The sequence below is a fragment of the Populus nigra genome, chromosome 5 (genome assembly GCF_951802175.1).
Source record: "Populus nigra chromosome 5, ddPopNigr1.1, whole genome shotgun sequence".
NCBI lineage: Eukaryota > Viridiplantae > Streptophyta > Magnoliopsida > Malpighiales > Salicaceae > Populus > Populus nigra.
The window spans coordinates 999,496-1,015,015 of NC_084856.1; the positions used below are offsets into that span (position 1 = coordinate 999,496).

General features: G+C 31.3%; 2 protein-coding genes across 2 annotated transcripts; one reads left to right on the top strand and one right to left on the bottom strand.

Moving 5' to 3' along the window:
- Window positions 1-815: 815 nt before the first annotated feature.
- Window positions 816-1,900, bottom strand: LOC133694370 (RING-H2 finger protein ATL1-like). The gene has a single exon (XM_062115871.1). The coding sequence runs from the start codon at window positions 1,884-1,886 to the stop codon at window positions 999-1,001; it is 888 nt and encodes a 295-aa protein (XP_061971855.1). The 5' UTR covers window positions 1,887-1,900; the 3' UTR covers window positions 816-998.
- Window positions 1,901-5,681: 3,781 nt separating this feature from the next.
- LOC133693764 (uncharacterized) lies at window positions 5,682-7,588 on the top strand. The gene is made up of 4 exons (XM_062115056.1): window positions 5,682-6,098; window positions 6,608-6,710; window positions 6,890-7,051; window positions 7,270-7,588. Exons 1-4 carry the CDS (start codon window positions 5,818-5,820, stop codon window positions 7,429-7,431), a joined length of 708 nt encoding a protein of 235 aa, XP_061971040.1. The 5' UTR covers window positions 5,682-5,817; the 3' UTR covers window positions 7,432-7,588.
- Window positions 7,589-15,520: the final 7,932 nt, after the last annotated feature.

The following is a 15,520-nucleotide window of genomic DNA, read 5'->3' on the forward strand; positions in this document are numbered from 1 at the left end:
CATGGAATTCGTTGCCCATTAACCAATTTTAAGATCGGGTGGCGTAGGATCGATTGTCTTTTATGGGCAGTTGGCCCTGGCCAGGTAATGGTAAGATCAGGGCATAATGGCCTTAATTCAGGTGAGCCTCTGCAACTAATGAATGATGAATATCGCAGATTCCCAGGCATAAATATACACGAACATATGGAAACACACAGCCGGAAACCGATGGCATCTAAAACTGGTAGTTTCAGAAGTATCCTTTTCGACAATCAAGGCACCGCCTGTCTGCCACCAGTAACCTCCATGCGTGCATGCATGCTATTAGACATTAGTCAGTGACATTTGGGTCCTGATTGAAATTTCGAAAAACTGTACAAGGATTCTTTTGGTATTTAGACACTGTACAGCCATATGACATGGCTCAAGACAAGAGGAAAAGCTGAACTTGATAGTTTGAACCCCACTTGTCGACAAGACAAAGGGAAACTTAAACCTTTTTGGTTGCCAACGGGATAGATATTCATTCACGGAGTTGGAAACAACTGGACCATAATTCCGTCAAATATCCATTGATTGAGCTATTTAATAGGTTATTCCAAGCCAATTCTATGATATAATTAAACTTAATTATAGCAAATTAAATTCATATATTTAAAAAAGATATTGTTTTACTGAATTCAATTTGTTTTTTATTCATTTTTTGATTAGAGAGAAAATAGTTATTAAAAAAATAAGTATTTTATAATTTACCATGGTATGATGATTTCCATGTATAATTTCATTTTCCCAAGTGGTTCCGATCCTAGCTAATTACAAAATGAAACAAGGGATCACAAAGAATTAATCCATGATTATAAATAAAAAAGAGCCATAAATATGTAAATAATAAAGAACAAGAATTCTTTGTATCCTAAAAAACCCTGAAATTTAACAAGCCCTGCAGACACTGCATCATTTACAATCCTAAGCAAGAAACTCAAAACATGATCAGCTTCAAATTCATCACTAAAACTCTAACAAGTATTGTTCTCTTGAGCAGGAGGAGGAGGGGTACTGAAGAGCTGAGCATCAAGCTTGGCCCTACAAACAGGACAAACAGGACGCTTAGTAAGCCAAGTATCAGCACATTCCAAATGAAACCCATGATTGCAGCCAGGAACCATCCTAGCCACCTGTTCACTTTCAATGTCATCAAGACAAACAGCACATTCAGTCCCCAAGACAAGCTCTTTCCCGGTAACCTTAGGCAACTTCTCTAACTCCGAAGAAGACAATCCCTTCTCTGTCACAGTCTTTACAGGCAAACGAATCTCTGGCTGATTATTAGCAGTATACCACAAGAGACAGATATAGACAATGAACACAGCGCTCATGCCTGCGCATGGTAGGAAAAGTGCCAAAAACACAGAGACAAGCATGTTGTGGCCGGAGGTGACGGCAGAGGCGGTGTTGGTGGTTGTGGGGTTGAAGTTCAAGGGGGGTGGTGATGGAGTAGGAGAGTGAATAGGAGGCGGTGTGAAGGGTGTGTTGTACACACCATGGCGCATTATAGGGGCTGCAGCAAAAGCAGAGGAAATAAAATGGAATATAAATATGAGAAGGTGGCGCGGTTTGGGGTTAGGAGGAAGGTTTGTGGAAGATGACGTGGAATTTGAAGGAAGAAATTGTGTAGAGAATGTGAAGGGGTCACGGCTTGGGAACGTAGAAAGATATGGTAAGTGTGCTTCTGGTTTTGCTGTGTTGTAGATCGATGACGCGTTTCGTGGTTGCCAAGCAAATATCTTGAAACGGCACAGCTGTGTGTGTGAGACAAGAGTAACCGATGCTACTGCGGCTTTCCTTTTATTTTTCTGTGTGCTGATGATCTCTCTATAGTTAGCTCCATAAAGAGGAGAGACCATATGGGATCCACTTGTCGCTGAGTGATGGCCTATATATATATATATATTGGCGATGTGGTCGATTGGATGGTTCACGATCCTTGAGTGTACTTATTGCTCCTTTGGCCCCATGGGATTTTATGATAATGTATTTAAAAATCAAATAAACCGATGATGTTTAAAAGGCAGTAATGAGTAATCCTGGAGGGGGTGGGGCCAAGATTAATTAGGATAGTTAACAGCCATGATAATAAAAACACTCCACGCACCGAGGCTTTTCGCCAGCGGTAATGGCAAGGTTTTTTATTTTGTTTTTTGATTTTGAGTTTTAATGTATATACCTGTCATTTTTACGATGTTGTTTATTGAGCTTGAAAAGTGTTTAATGAATTTGAGAATTAATTATGATGCGTGTAAATTAGTTCAAATACTCCAAGTTGCTCAAAAATAAAACACTTGACAGTAATTGATGATGTGTATGAATAAATCTTGAGGTAGATTTAAGAAAGAAATTGATAATTAAATGAGAATCAATTAAGATTTAGAGTATCGTTATTAAATCCACGTCAATTTGACAGTCAATTCTTAACTTGAACAGGTCTGGGTTCATAAAAACAAAAAATAAAGTTAATTTAATACGATATTATTATTAAAAATCTGGGTTGACTTGCAAATTGATCAAAAACTTGTTTTTTATTTTAAAAAATAATGTCATTTTATTATTAAAAATATTAAGGGTAACCTATTTCATTCATTGCCATAGACTTTACTCTAGGAGGAGGAGTTTAATAACTATCACTTGGAGATGCCATGATCGATCCCGTCATAGTAATTGACAGCCATGATAATACAAAGAGTGGCAGTAATTTCCAGGCTAGTCTCCTGCCAAACATGCCAGATCGGAAATAGATTGATAGGAATTATGTAGACTTGCTTGATACAATTCTTGATATTAATTAAGATGATTCTCATTCAGAAGAATGTGAATAAATACATTCGTTATTCATTCAAAAAGCACTTTATTGCGTGATTAATGAAGCACATTCAAAGGATACATCATTGGATTGGATGTTAGAAAATATTTGTTTTGTGTTTTAAAAGTATTTTTAAAAAAATTTATTTTTTTTATTTTTTTTAAATTAATATTTTTTTATGTTTTCAAATTATTTTGATATATTTATGTTAAAAATAATTTTTAAAATATAAAAAATATTATTTTAATATATTTTTAATTACAAAATATTTTAAAAAATAATTATAACAACACCTCAAATACAGCTAGATTAAAATAATATAATATAAATAGAGGGGTATTTTCCGATAACCTTCACTTCACATCAATCGAGCCAAATTCTGATCATCCTTGGTAGTTGAGTCATGGATCAGTGAATAGTGATGGCCACTTGACTAAGCTATATCAACCATCAGTGTTTATGGATTCTGGAATGAACTTTAGGCCCCGTTTATTTGCAGGAAAGTAGTTTTTTTTTTAAAAGTAAATTTTAGAAAAGTATTTTTCGATGTTTGTTAGTGTAATGGAAAATAAGTTGGAAAACACTTTCCAGTGTTTGGTTATATTATGAAAAATGAACTGGAAAATAACTTATTAATATTTTATTTTTTCAAGTTTATTAAAATAATGAGGAACAAATCTTACAAATTAAAAAGTTGAATGAGAATGAAATTGAAAAAAAAAATATAATTTCATAAATTATCTCAAATAAAATAAATAATAATCAAAATAATAGAGATCAAATCTAGAAAAATTAAAAAAAATAAAAGGTGAAGAAATTAAAATAATAATAATTAACATTTCATAAATTATTTTAAATAAAATAAGTAAAAATCAAAAGAATGAGGATCAAATTTGATAGACAAAAAATTTCAATAAAAAAATGATAAGGAAAAAGCAAATAGCAATTATAAAAATAAGGACCAAAATTAATATAAAAATTAAATTTTAAGAGGAAAAATTGAAAAATAAATATTCAAAACAAATTATATATAACAATCAAAAGTTTGAGGATCAAATTTGATATAATCAGCAAATAATGACATTTCTAAATTTTTCACAACTTCCGGAAAGTGTTTTCCGCCCAAATTTTTCAGGAAAACACTTTCCTGAAAACCAAGCCAAATTTTCCTTTGACTGGAAAGTGTTTTCCATTGACCAACTTTTCCAATGGCAAACAAACACATGAAAGTTTGGAAAGTGGTTTCCCGGAAACCACTTTCCGGAAAACAAACACAAATTTTTCTTTGACTGGAAAGTGTTTTTCGTTGACCGAAAAGTGTTTCCGTTGACCAGAAAGTGTTTTCCGTTGACCGGAAAGTATTTTCCGTTGACCAACTTTCCTAGTGGCAAACAAACACAGGAAAGTTTGGAAAGTGGTTTCCCGGAAAATGAATTCCGGGAAACAAACATGGCCTTAGTACAACATTTTGTTTAGGCGGCCACACAATGTTCATGTTTTTTTTTTCATTGTTTTCTTAAGTGTGATTGAATTATTTTTATATATTGAAATAAAAAATAAAAAATATTATATTTTTATATAAAAAATACTATGAAAAATAATTATTGTCACAATATCAAATACTGCATCATTTACCTTTTATAATAGTTATTAGACTCAACTTCGGATAAAGGATGAGGTCACAAGTCTTATCATGGATTAAGCGGATAAATTTTTAAGAAGAAATAAAAAAAACATCTTTTTTAAAAAATCAATTGAATTTTAACTAGGATAACTGGGTTGTAAAATAACTTGGTTTTTTGCTAAATCACACTTGATCGGCTACCTCTATTTATTATGAAACCTGACCATGATCAAGACTTGAAATTATCATGCCATGAGTTGACTCGCCAGGTCAGACCATGTTTCAATTTTCATAACCATGTTTTTTTGCCATGGGATTGCACACCTCTTTAATTACTGATGATCCTAATATACTTGGGCTCAGCAATGTGCCGAGTTCAAGACCATGTGGGGCCGATATATTGTCAGGCTCGATATTTTTGGGTTCAACCACGTACTGGATCTAAAGCAATGTGTGTTTTGCAAGTTGCTAAATTCAACATGTACTCAATATTTTTTGGTTGAGTCATATGTTGAGTATAAGACAACATATGTCTGGTAGATTATCAAACTTATCTTTCTTAGACATGACTATACTCAAAATCCAATTGATTTAAAGATCATTAAAGATCTATTTTTGGATCATAGGGTTTGGATTAAGACCATTAATATGAATTATTCATGTAAAAAATAATCATTTCCTCTCTCTCTCTCTCTCTCTCTCTCTCTCTCTCTCTATATATATATATATATATATATATATATATATATATATATATATATATATATATATATATATATATAAAGTGTGAAAGGTCTTACGAGGACTCTCACATTTTTATCACATTAATGATATAACAATAATATATATCCCTAGTCAATAAAATATAAGAGATTTTTACTCTTTATTAATCTAATAAAAATTAAATGATTTTCGAATCCCTCCACTCTAACAAAAAGATAAGTTTACTGTAGCCAAATCTGTTGAAGTAAAGTGGATTCCCGTACTTTCACGCAGTGTCTGCATTTCCAAATGAGAGGAGAATGAATGATAGTAGAAATTCTGCTCTGTTTGACAATGCTGTTAAAAAAAAGTGAAGCTTAATTTTCAATTTTTAATGGGCTCAATCTTACATATAGGAAAATTTTCAACTTGTTATGGGCCTAGACTGGTACATAACAGCACTGAGCCTAGAAACAGATCAACGAACAAGTCTAGGAAGAGTTTCCCAAATCTAAGTAAAGCCCAAAGAACAACAAAGTGAATGACAGAGCGTGCAGTGGACGAATGACGACGACACAGTGAGTGCATCTTTCCTATTCTTGAAGCACCAACCCTTCGAAAGACCAGACGAAACAGAAAAGGACCAGAAAAGATGCAGAGACAACATCGTTTTACTCTAACTCAGCTTCTCTCCTTCATACTACTACCTGTCGTTAACTTGTCTATATTGACCGTACAATCCCAGAATTTGCCACCTGCGAGGTACGATGGGTTCGTGTACGAGAATCGCCAAGGTGATTTGAACTCCATCCTGGTCGAAGCATTCTTTGACCCTGTCTGCCCCGATTCCAGAGACTCCTGGCCACCTCTCAAAGAAGCCCTTAAACACTACGGCTCTCGTGTTTGGTTCGTCGTTCACCTCCTCCCCTTACCGTGAGTAATCTTCTCTCTGTTCTTTATCACAAAAATGGGAAACAGCAATTGTGTACAGCATAGCTTTATTTTTTCTGAAACTGGTAAAATAAATAATTGGAGACCAATTCTGTATTGTGTTGATTAGTGTTATTACAATTGAGGTCCTAAAGGGGAGCGTGTTGTTAAAGGGCTTAAGATTTGCCTAGCAGGTCTCGAGTTTGAGTCAGGGCGTGAGACAGTTGGGGTTTTCCTCACTTACCTAGACCCACAAAGTACGCTTTGCAGAAAGTGGGGTTACTCGAATCCAAAAAAAAGTTATTACAATTGGGCAACTAAGAAACTTCATTCATTACTGATCTTTTAACCTTGATTAAGCATAATATGTTGACTCTTGTTGAGATTTTATGGATTAGTTAGCGTTTGTTTATAGTTGTAATGATCTTGGGAGTGATGCTTTCTGTTTACTTTGTTATTGTGGGCCGATCATAATTTTCTCTTGAATTGATATGTTTGTCTTTCCATTTCAGCTACCATGACAATGCATTTGTTTCTTGTCGTGCTTTGCATATCGCTAATACTCTCAATAGTTCGTTTACATTCCCTTTGTTGGAGGAATTCTTCAAGCATCAGGTTAGAATTTTCTCTGCTAATGGAGTAATGGTGACTGCTTCTTTTGATTGCCCTTGTTTTTTTTTCCCAACCCTTTGAAAACGCACTTCCTTTTAAGCATGGATAGTGTAAATGGGCGGAATTGTTTTTTAGATATTTGAGTTTGATGCAGACTAATTTGTTGGGTGTTTTAAATTCAGGAGAAGTTCTATAATGCCAAAACAAGCAATTTGTCAAAAACTTCTATTGTGGAAGAAATCGTGAAGTTTGCAACTGTAGCAGTTGGGAATTCTTATTCTTCTGCTTTCGAATCCGGTTTTAATGATAGACAAACTGATCTGAAAACAAGGGTTTCTTTCAAGGTAAGATGGCATCTTTTGATTTCGGCTTGACGCGAAGTTTATAGTATAGAATGTTTAAGTGTGCCAGAACCAATGTTTGCTGTATCCTGCAGTTTGTTTTCGGATTGTAATTTCCGTAAAATAACACCTTGCTCATAGATTGCAATTCTCTGCACGTTACGATTTCTCACTTTCTTCTCTGTGAACACTGTTCTTATTCAACACTTTCTGTCATGCAGTATAGTACTTCAAGAGGGGTATTTGGCACTCCCTTTTTTTTCGTCAATGGATTTGTTTTGCCTGATGCTGGTTCTCCTTTGGATTACAATGGTTGGAGAAGCATTATTGATCCATTGGTTGGTGCAAATAGTCAGAGCATCGATGTTCCCCATTTCATATGAACGGTATGGCTTGAAAGACCTCAGGCACTTCGTTACATGTTTGTCTGTGTAGAAGAAAGAATCAACACAGTGCTATATAGTGTTGAGTTCCTGTATCTCTGTGCCTGTCTGCCTGTAACTGTTAATGGTATTGCAATAAAGGTTTTATATTTTTGCTTGGCTGTGTCTAACAAAGCAAGAGCATCTTCCAAACACATTTGTAGATCCTTGTTAAGTAGACAATTTTTTGTTCTCTCCTTTTAGTAGCTGATCGATGGTACCTAAGCCCTCAGGCAGCCAAGTAAGGTAAGAGTGTCTGAGTTCGTCAACGAGAGGGGGGCCATGGGGGTAGAGGGCTCCCCCTGAATCCAACCTTATGGCTAATTGTAGAGTAAGCATGCAAGACCGGATTAGATTTAAGCTTCCTTTGAGAAGAAGAGACTTGTCTTCACTCTTCATAGACTATCCCATTCAGCCTCAACGTGCCAATGGCTAAGATACAACTTTCTAAGGGCTGAATTTATGATATAATAGAGAGATAAAATTTTTATTTTTGATATACTTGTGTCAAGTAAACAAGGCAAACGCGACTATATGCTTTGATTTAAAGAGAAAGTAAAAAAAAAAAAGCACTTTCAAACTCTATGGCTTCTTCAAAAATTAATAAATAAAAAGCTCAATTGATTTTTCATTACAAGAATCTCAATTGATTTTTCATTACAAGAATATACTTTCTCTAATGCTTTCCTTCTGAAAATTTCCAGATTTCTTGCGTAAATGAAAATTAGAGTGAAAGGGATTCATGGATTGGAAACTAAAGAACTATATAAAAGAAATAGATGGTTTTGTTCAAGGATGGGTACCTAGATATATATATATATATATATATATATATATATATATATTAAAGGGAAAAAATTATTTGGCTTTTACTGTACTTCCTTGTATAGGATTACCACCTAATTTCTAGCAAAGATAATTAGCCAATCAATTATTTGGATAATTTTGGAGGGGCTATAAGACTTAAGGTCTCCTTTGTTTAACGTTTCAAGATAAAATAGAAAAATATAATTGTTTTTGTCCTGAAACAATAATTAAAGATTATATATATTAAGAAAAAAAAACTAGCGAGGGCGGCAGGCTCTGCAGTCCCTTGAAGGCCCCGCCCCTGGCTAAGAAGGCCGGTCGTAGATTAAGGGGCTCGTTTTTTACGACTATAGCTAGTGGTGGTAGACTTAAGAACGGTAAAAAGAATATAATATAGTGGTTTGTTTGTCCTCAATTCGGTTGCCAAAACAAGGACTGGTTTGTCCTGAATTCGAGTGAGAATACATGTGAAGGATGATCGCCCTTTAGGGCAGGGTTTTCACGCTCAAATTTGTACGAGGAGAATTTCTTCGATTCATTGAAATATGTAGTGGTGTATGTGGTTCTATATTCATGAAAAACCAGGTTTTTCCATCTATTCCACCGAGACTAACCTTTTTATTGTCAAAGATGATTAATTAGTTTTATATTAGACTCAGGATATCTAAACTCATGATGACTTAAAAAAAATATAGTCAAATTAAGATAACATGAGTGAATCTATATAATTTAATCAACTTACTATTCAGGATAACATTAGGAAAAGAAAAGTGAAAAAAAAAAAAACGAAACAAAACTCAATGACCAACAAAACTAATTTTAAAGGCTAAAACTAGAAAAAAATAATTAAAAAAAACATGAAAGATAAAAACTCGAGTCAACCAAAATTCACTCTACTAACTTATCAATTGTGATATGAAATTGAGATAAAAAAATTATTTTTTTAAAAATAAACTAGAAAAATAATCAAAGCTAAATAAATAAAAAAACATTGAAAAAATCAAGTCATACGTTGAAATAAAAAAATCTCATGAAATCTCAAGACTCAATAGATCGGGATAACCTTATAGAAAATAACATCATAAAAAATAAAAAATCTCAAGACCCAATAGCCTAATATCAAATAATGAAAAAAAAAGACATTGAAAAAAAATCCAAAGCAACCCGTGTTAACTTAACTAACCTGCGACCCAGAATAAGCTTAGAGGAAGGAAATGAAAAAAAATAGAAGTCTCAAGACCCAACAATTTAATATCAAATAAAAAAATAAAAAATAAAAAAAATCAAAGATAAATCGGGCTAATTTTTGAAATCATAAACCGTGGTTAAGAGAAGAAGTATTAAATTTGATATAAAAACAAAATAAAATCAAATGAAAATTGATGAAATTAAAAAAAAACAATTTAAAAAAATAAAAAACAAAGAAAGACTAATAAAAAAAAAATCATGGTTAAAAGATAAAATAAATGTTAGGACAACCCTGATTTTTTGTTGACCTGGTACTAATTTCAAGAAGTTGAGATAGAAAATAACGAGAGGACCGGAGAAGAAAAAAAAAATCTATTGTTGCCAAACTACTGTGATTTGAGCAATATGTGCCGCCTAATAAGCTCCACCTCCAATGTATACTTCGGACAACACGGTAATTTGAAAATTTTGATCGCCAAAAAATGCCACATACATCATCAAAAGGGCATGAGCAACATTCAAGGCATGCACACCACCAACATTTTTATTTATTTATTTATGAAAATATTAATTTTCCAATAATCTAAATAGAGTGTAAATGAAAAAAAAAACCATGAGAAAAATACTAAAATATCCTTCAACTCATCTATGTAACTCTGTTTGCAAATAACCTTCGAATCCCATGAAAAATATCATTCCACCTCGCAATCAAGGCAAAAACTTTGTATACAGAAGAGCAAAAAAGTAAGCTCCTTTAGTTTTTTAGTGTATATATATATAAAGGTGGGAAATGCATTTGAGATGTTCTTTCTCATAAAATTTATATGGATTCCGCCCAGATACAACCAGTCCTCTGCCAAGAATCACATGGTAAGTCACATTTGAACGCGAGGAAACATCGTTTGCTTCAATGACTGACTGCTGTTGTGGGAAGGATCATATTTTCTGGTTTTTCTTTCCAGCGTCACCCAGAAGCCACCATGGATCAATTCAAATTATGTTCTGGTTTTATGGTTGAGGATATTCTTAATTCAAAAATGGTCAAGTGTCTAAGCCCACCTCTCTCTCTCAAATAACACTTTGGCCGATCAAGGAGAAGGACAAGGGTATTCAAAGATAAGTTTCTACTGTATTAATAAATTATTTATTATTATTTAGATATAAAATTTAGATATTCATATCTTATTCATTGAATTTATTTGAATATTTATTATTTAAGTATTTTTTTTATTATTAAACATAAAATAAAGGAGTCCATATATATGTGTAAGAAAAATACATACGTGTTAGGACAAGTTTTGGATCAGTAATATTCACATCTTATTTATTATTTATTGACTGAAGAGTAAATTAACTATAAAAAATATTCAATTATTCGAATCAGTTCAGTTGGGCCATCGTGATCAAGTAAAAATATCCGGTTGGGACATAAAAACATTTGGACTTGTGCACGTGCACTGGGTTTGAAGCCCATTACGGAGATCCGCGGGCGTTTCCGCAAACTAGGGATGTCCAAAGCTGACAAGGTCAAAGACCAAAAGCAGTAGCATTAGCAGTGGGAATAAGAATAACACTTTGCTGACAAGTCGAGCACACGGACCTTCCCTTGATGTGGAATTATTTGAACGAATCTCCTGCACACGTTACTCCTTTTCTTTAAATATAAAAGTTGCACTTTTTTTTTTTTGTTTTTTTTTTTTGTTATTGTCTGCTTTTGTTGTCAAAATTGTATATAGATGTATTTTAAAAGTATATTTGATATGAAAAAAATATATTAAATTAATTTTTTTAATGTTTTTTTTATGATTTTGATATTTCAATGTTAAAAAAATTAAAAAAATATTTTGATTTATTTTTAAATAAAAAATATTATACTAATCACACTTAATCTTTAACTCGTGACCCTGTTGTGTTGAGACCACCACATAAAATACAGTCTTTGTTGTTAATTACCATGTATTAGGCCGGTTCTTGTATTAACTTTATAAGTGTGAGTCTAGTATTAAAATGAATTTTATTTTCATGGATATATATAAATCAGTGTAGGATAAGATATGTAATTTTAAAATCACCGGGGAATGAAATTTAATTTTGATTAATGAATCATTTGGTATGGAGATATTCTTGTGTTAAAAAATAATTAAAATATCAAATATCAATGAATTGATGTTTTTTTTAAAATAAAATAAAATAAAATCTGAAATTGGTCCGTGCTTAATTATATGATAATACTCTGTTTATGATTTAATCTAGAGTGGATTGGAATTGGCTGCTTCTTGCGACATGACATGATAGAGACTAAAAAATCATTTGGTATGGAGATATTCACGAACATCTTAGGCCTCAAGTTGCTTCTTTTTCCCTTTTCTTCCAGTCAATGCCTTGTCTGCTAAGGAGGAAGTAAAGACTAAAAAACAATAAATCCAATATATGACTTGTATGATGATATGTTAGAGATTTTTTGAGCGATGGATATCTATTATTTAATTTTAAAATTATAATTATCTAAATTGAAAAAAATAAAGTTTTATATATTAAAATATACTTCAATTTTCTTCTCACCACTTACATGTAACAATCAAAGGCATGACATAAGATATATTTTGTCATTTAAAACTCACTTGAAACTTTGATATTCTTGATAATTTAGCCAAAAACAAAATACACTTTATATCAAATATATAATTGATAAAATAAAAAGATTTTGGATTTAATTAATAAAGAGGTAATATATTTAATACAAAACTTTTTTCCCATAATAACAATAATATTGTTTGGGTAATAAAAAATATACTTGAAACCTGACTGTTTATGAAATCAACCACAAGCTTTAAAGTGAAGAGCCGGGTTAAAAACCGGTTCAAGCTATAAAAAAAAACTATCTTTTTTATTGGTAATAAAATTATGTTTTTGGTAATAATATTATGTTTTGTTTTTATATCTAAATTCATAATTATTAAATACGATTCAACCTGAAAAACTTAAAATTTAAAACTTTGTTTGAATAGTTAATTTAGATAATATATTTATTTGATAGAGTTAACTTGAGTAATCTTATCAAATTTGATCAAATTAATTCAATAAAAAATAATAATATCATTTTAATGTAAAAATTAATCGATACAGTACCACTAATTTAATGAATTAATATTTGTAAGCCGATCAAACAAGTATGTCTAACCCTCCCAGGAAAAAAAAAAAACCCAACAAAGATTAACAGGATTGGCCTAATGATCTACCGGAACCAGTAAGAGCACCACGGGGCCGCGAGGAGGTTAAAATCTTCGTCGAAACAATAAAAAATTTGGATTTGTGTGTTAACTGGGTTTGCAGCCCATTACGGAGACCCGCAAGCCAGGGATGTCCAGAGCTGACAAAGTCCAAGACCAAAAGCAATAGCATCGGTAGAGGGAATAAAAAGGGAATAGCACTTTGCTGATAAAAAGTCAAACACACAGATCTTCCCTCGCTGTGGAATTGTTTGTGCGAATCTCCCACAGTGTTGCTTCTGTCATGTTGTCCTTCCCAGGCTTTTTTCCTTTTCTAATAATATGAAAGTTTCAGTTGTCACCGCCAGTTTTGACCGCTGGTAGTTATTGTTTTTAAAATATTTGTAAATTATTTTGTATTTGAAAAATTATTAAATTAATATTTTAAAATATATCTTCACAGTTCTTGAAAAAAATAAATAAATAAATTATAAAAAATATTATCTTAATATATCATGAATTAAAAATTATTTTGAAAAAACATCATATAACCCCTAGCCTTCCAGTTCTGACACACTTTAATCAACTATGTTAAGACCACCACATAAAATTCACCCTCTCTCGTTAATTACTTGACTATATTTATTACTATATATGAGGCCGGTTCCTGGATTAACTTTATGAGTTCGAATCTAATTATAAAATAAAATTTATTTTCATGGATGTATTAAATTAGTATAAGATAAGATATGTACTATTACAATTTCTCAAGAATAAAATTTATTTATTTTTTAATTAATGTGGATGTCCAAATCAATTTACAGGCAACTCAACTAATCCCACGGACTCTAAAATTAACGACTATATAAACTTTCAGTAGTCTTGATGTTTGTGGAACTTGAATTAGTGATTTTTAGAAAGTAAATTCAGGACCTGACTAATTGATCTACATCCCTCAAGCATGAACAAAATTTATTCTTGATTAATAAACAAATTGGTATAAAGATATTCATGTATTGAAAAAAATAAATAATTAAATTAAAAAAATCAAAACTTCGAGTTTGTGTTTTTTTTATTAAAAAAATCCCGAAACTGGTCTGTGATTAATTATGATAATACTCTGTTTATGATTTAGGCACTGTTTGGGAACGCGACTGCGGCTGCGTTCTCAAAAAATTTGAAATTTTTTTTTTGCTAAAATTTAATATGGTTTGTACGTTTTGGATCGTTTTGATGTGCTGATGTCAAAAATGATTTTTAAAAAATGAAAAAACATCGTTGGCATGCATTTTAGCACGAAAAATTATTTAAAAAGCACTCGCAACCACAATACTAAACACGCTCTTAATCTAGAGTGGATTGGAATTGGCTGCTTCTTGCGACATGACGTGATAAAGGTTTTCAGAGACATCTTGGGACTCAAGTTGTTTCACAGTATCGAACAACCGGGTGTCTTTTTTCCTTTTTTGCAGTCACTGTCTTGTCTGCCAAGGATGAAGTAAAAACTCAAAGCAAAATATCCGATAGATAATAAACTTAAACTTATTATTATCAAACAAGTCTCAAAAGTCAAATCTTTTGTTTTCATTAATTTTTCTCAAAGGGTGATTAACACTGGACAACATGACCTTTTTATCCTTTTTTTTTTTTTGAATACTCTCATCTAAGATGTTAAAATAACTCATAGGATGACATGTTACAGATACTTAATTTTTTATTAAATGATCAATATCTATCATTTAATTTTTAAATTATAATTATCTTATTAAATATGTGTTTGATAATGTGGTGTATAGTATTTTTTTATTAAAAAATCATCAAAATAATATTTATTTTATTTTATTTTTCATCCCACCACATCAAAATCATAAAAAAAATCTAAATTTAATATTTTGTAGATGAAATGATAAGATTCACATTTTAATTTGAAACTTTTTACCCATAATGTATACTGTGTTAATTAGTAAGCAAAACCTGACAAATAAATTTAGCACTCTTAACATTGTCCAGAATCCTAAAATGATATAGAAGACAATCATTTAAAACTCACCTAGCAAAAAAAAAAAAAAAAAATCCTTTAATATCGATTTTGAGGTTTATGATTGACAGAGGAGGATATAATTGATAAAATCAAGGGGAGGATATAATTGATAAAATCAAAAGATTTTGGATTTGATTAATAACGAGGTAGTATATTAAATACAAAACTTTTTCTCATAACAATAATAATATCGCGATAATCAGAGTGTTTTGTTTTTAAAACAACTTTGGTTTATTGTGGTTTAAAAAAATATGGTTAGTTGGATTTAAATATATGTTTGGTAAAAATTGTGGTTGAGATTTATGTGCAGCAAAAAACATATATAAAATATTTGATAGTTGTGTGTTTGTGGTTGTTTTTAAAAGTGCTTTTTACTCATAAATGTATTAAAATAATATATTTTTATTTATCAAAAATTATTTTTTGATATCAGCGCATCAAAATGATCTGAAATACAAAAAATATTAATTTTAAGTAAAGAAAAAATAAAAAATTATTAAATTTTTTCAAAAACATTTTTGAAACATAAAAACAAGCAGTGTTTTATAAAAGAAAGTTAAAAAAACATATAAAAACTACTTTACAAAAACTATATTTCTAACTCAATTTTTAAATAGATCTTACAGTATAAAATCCAGTTTTTACAATTATCAATTACCTTACTATATTTTTTTACACCGCAAACACAAAAACAAGTATAAAACAAATGCACCCTAAAAATGCATTTAAAACGTGGCAGTCTACAAAATCAATCAAAAGCTTTACAGTGACGAGTCGGGTTTAAAAACCGGTTCAAACCGGAAAT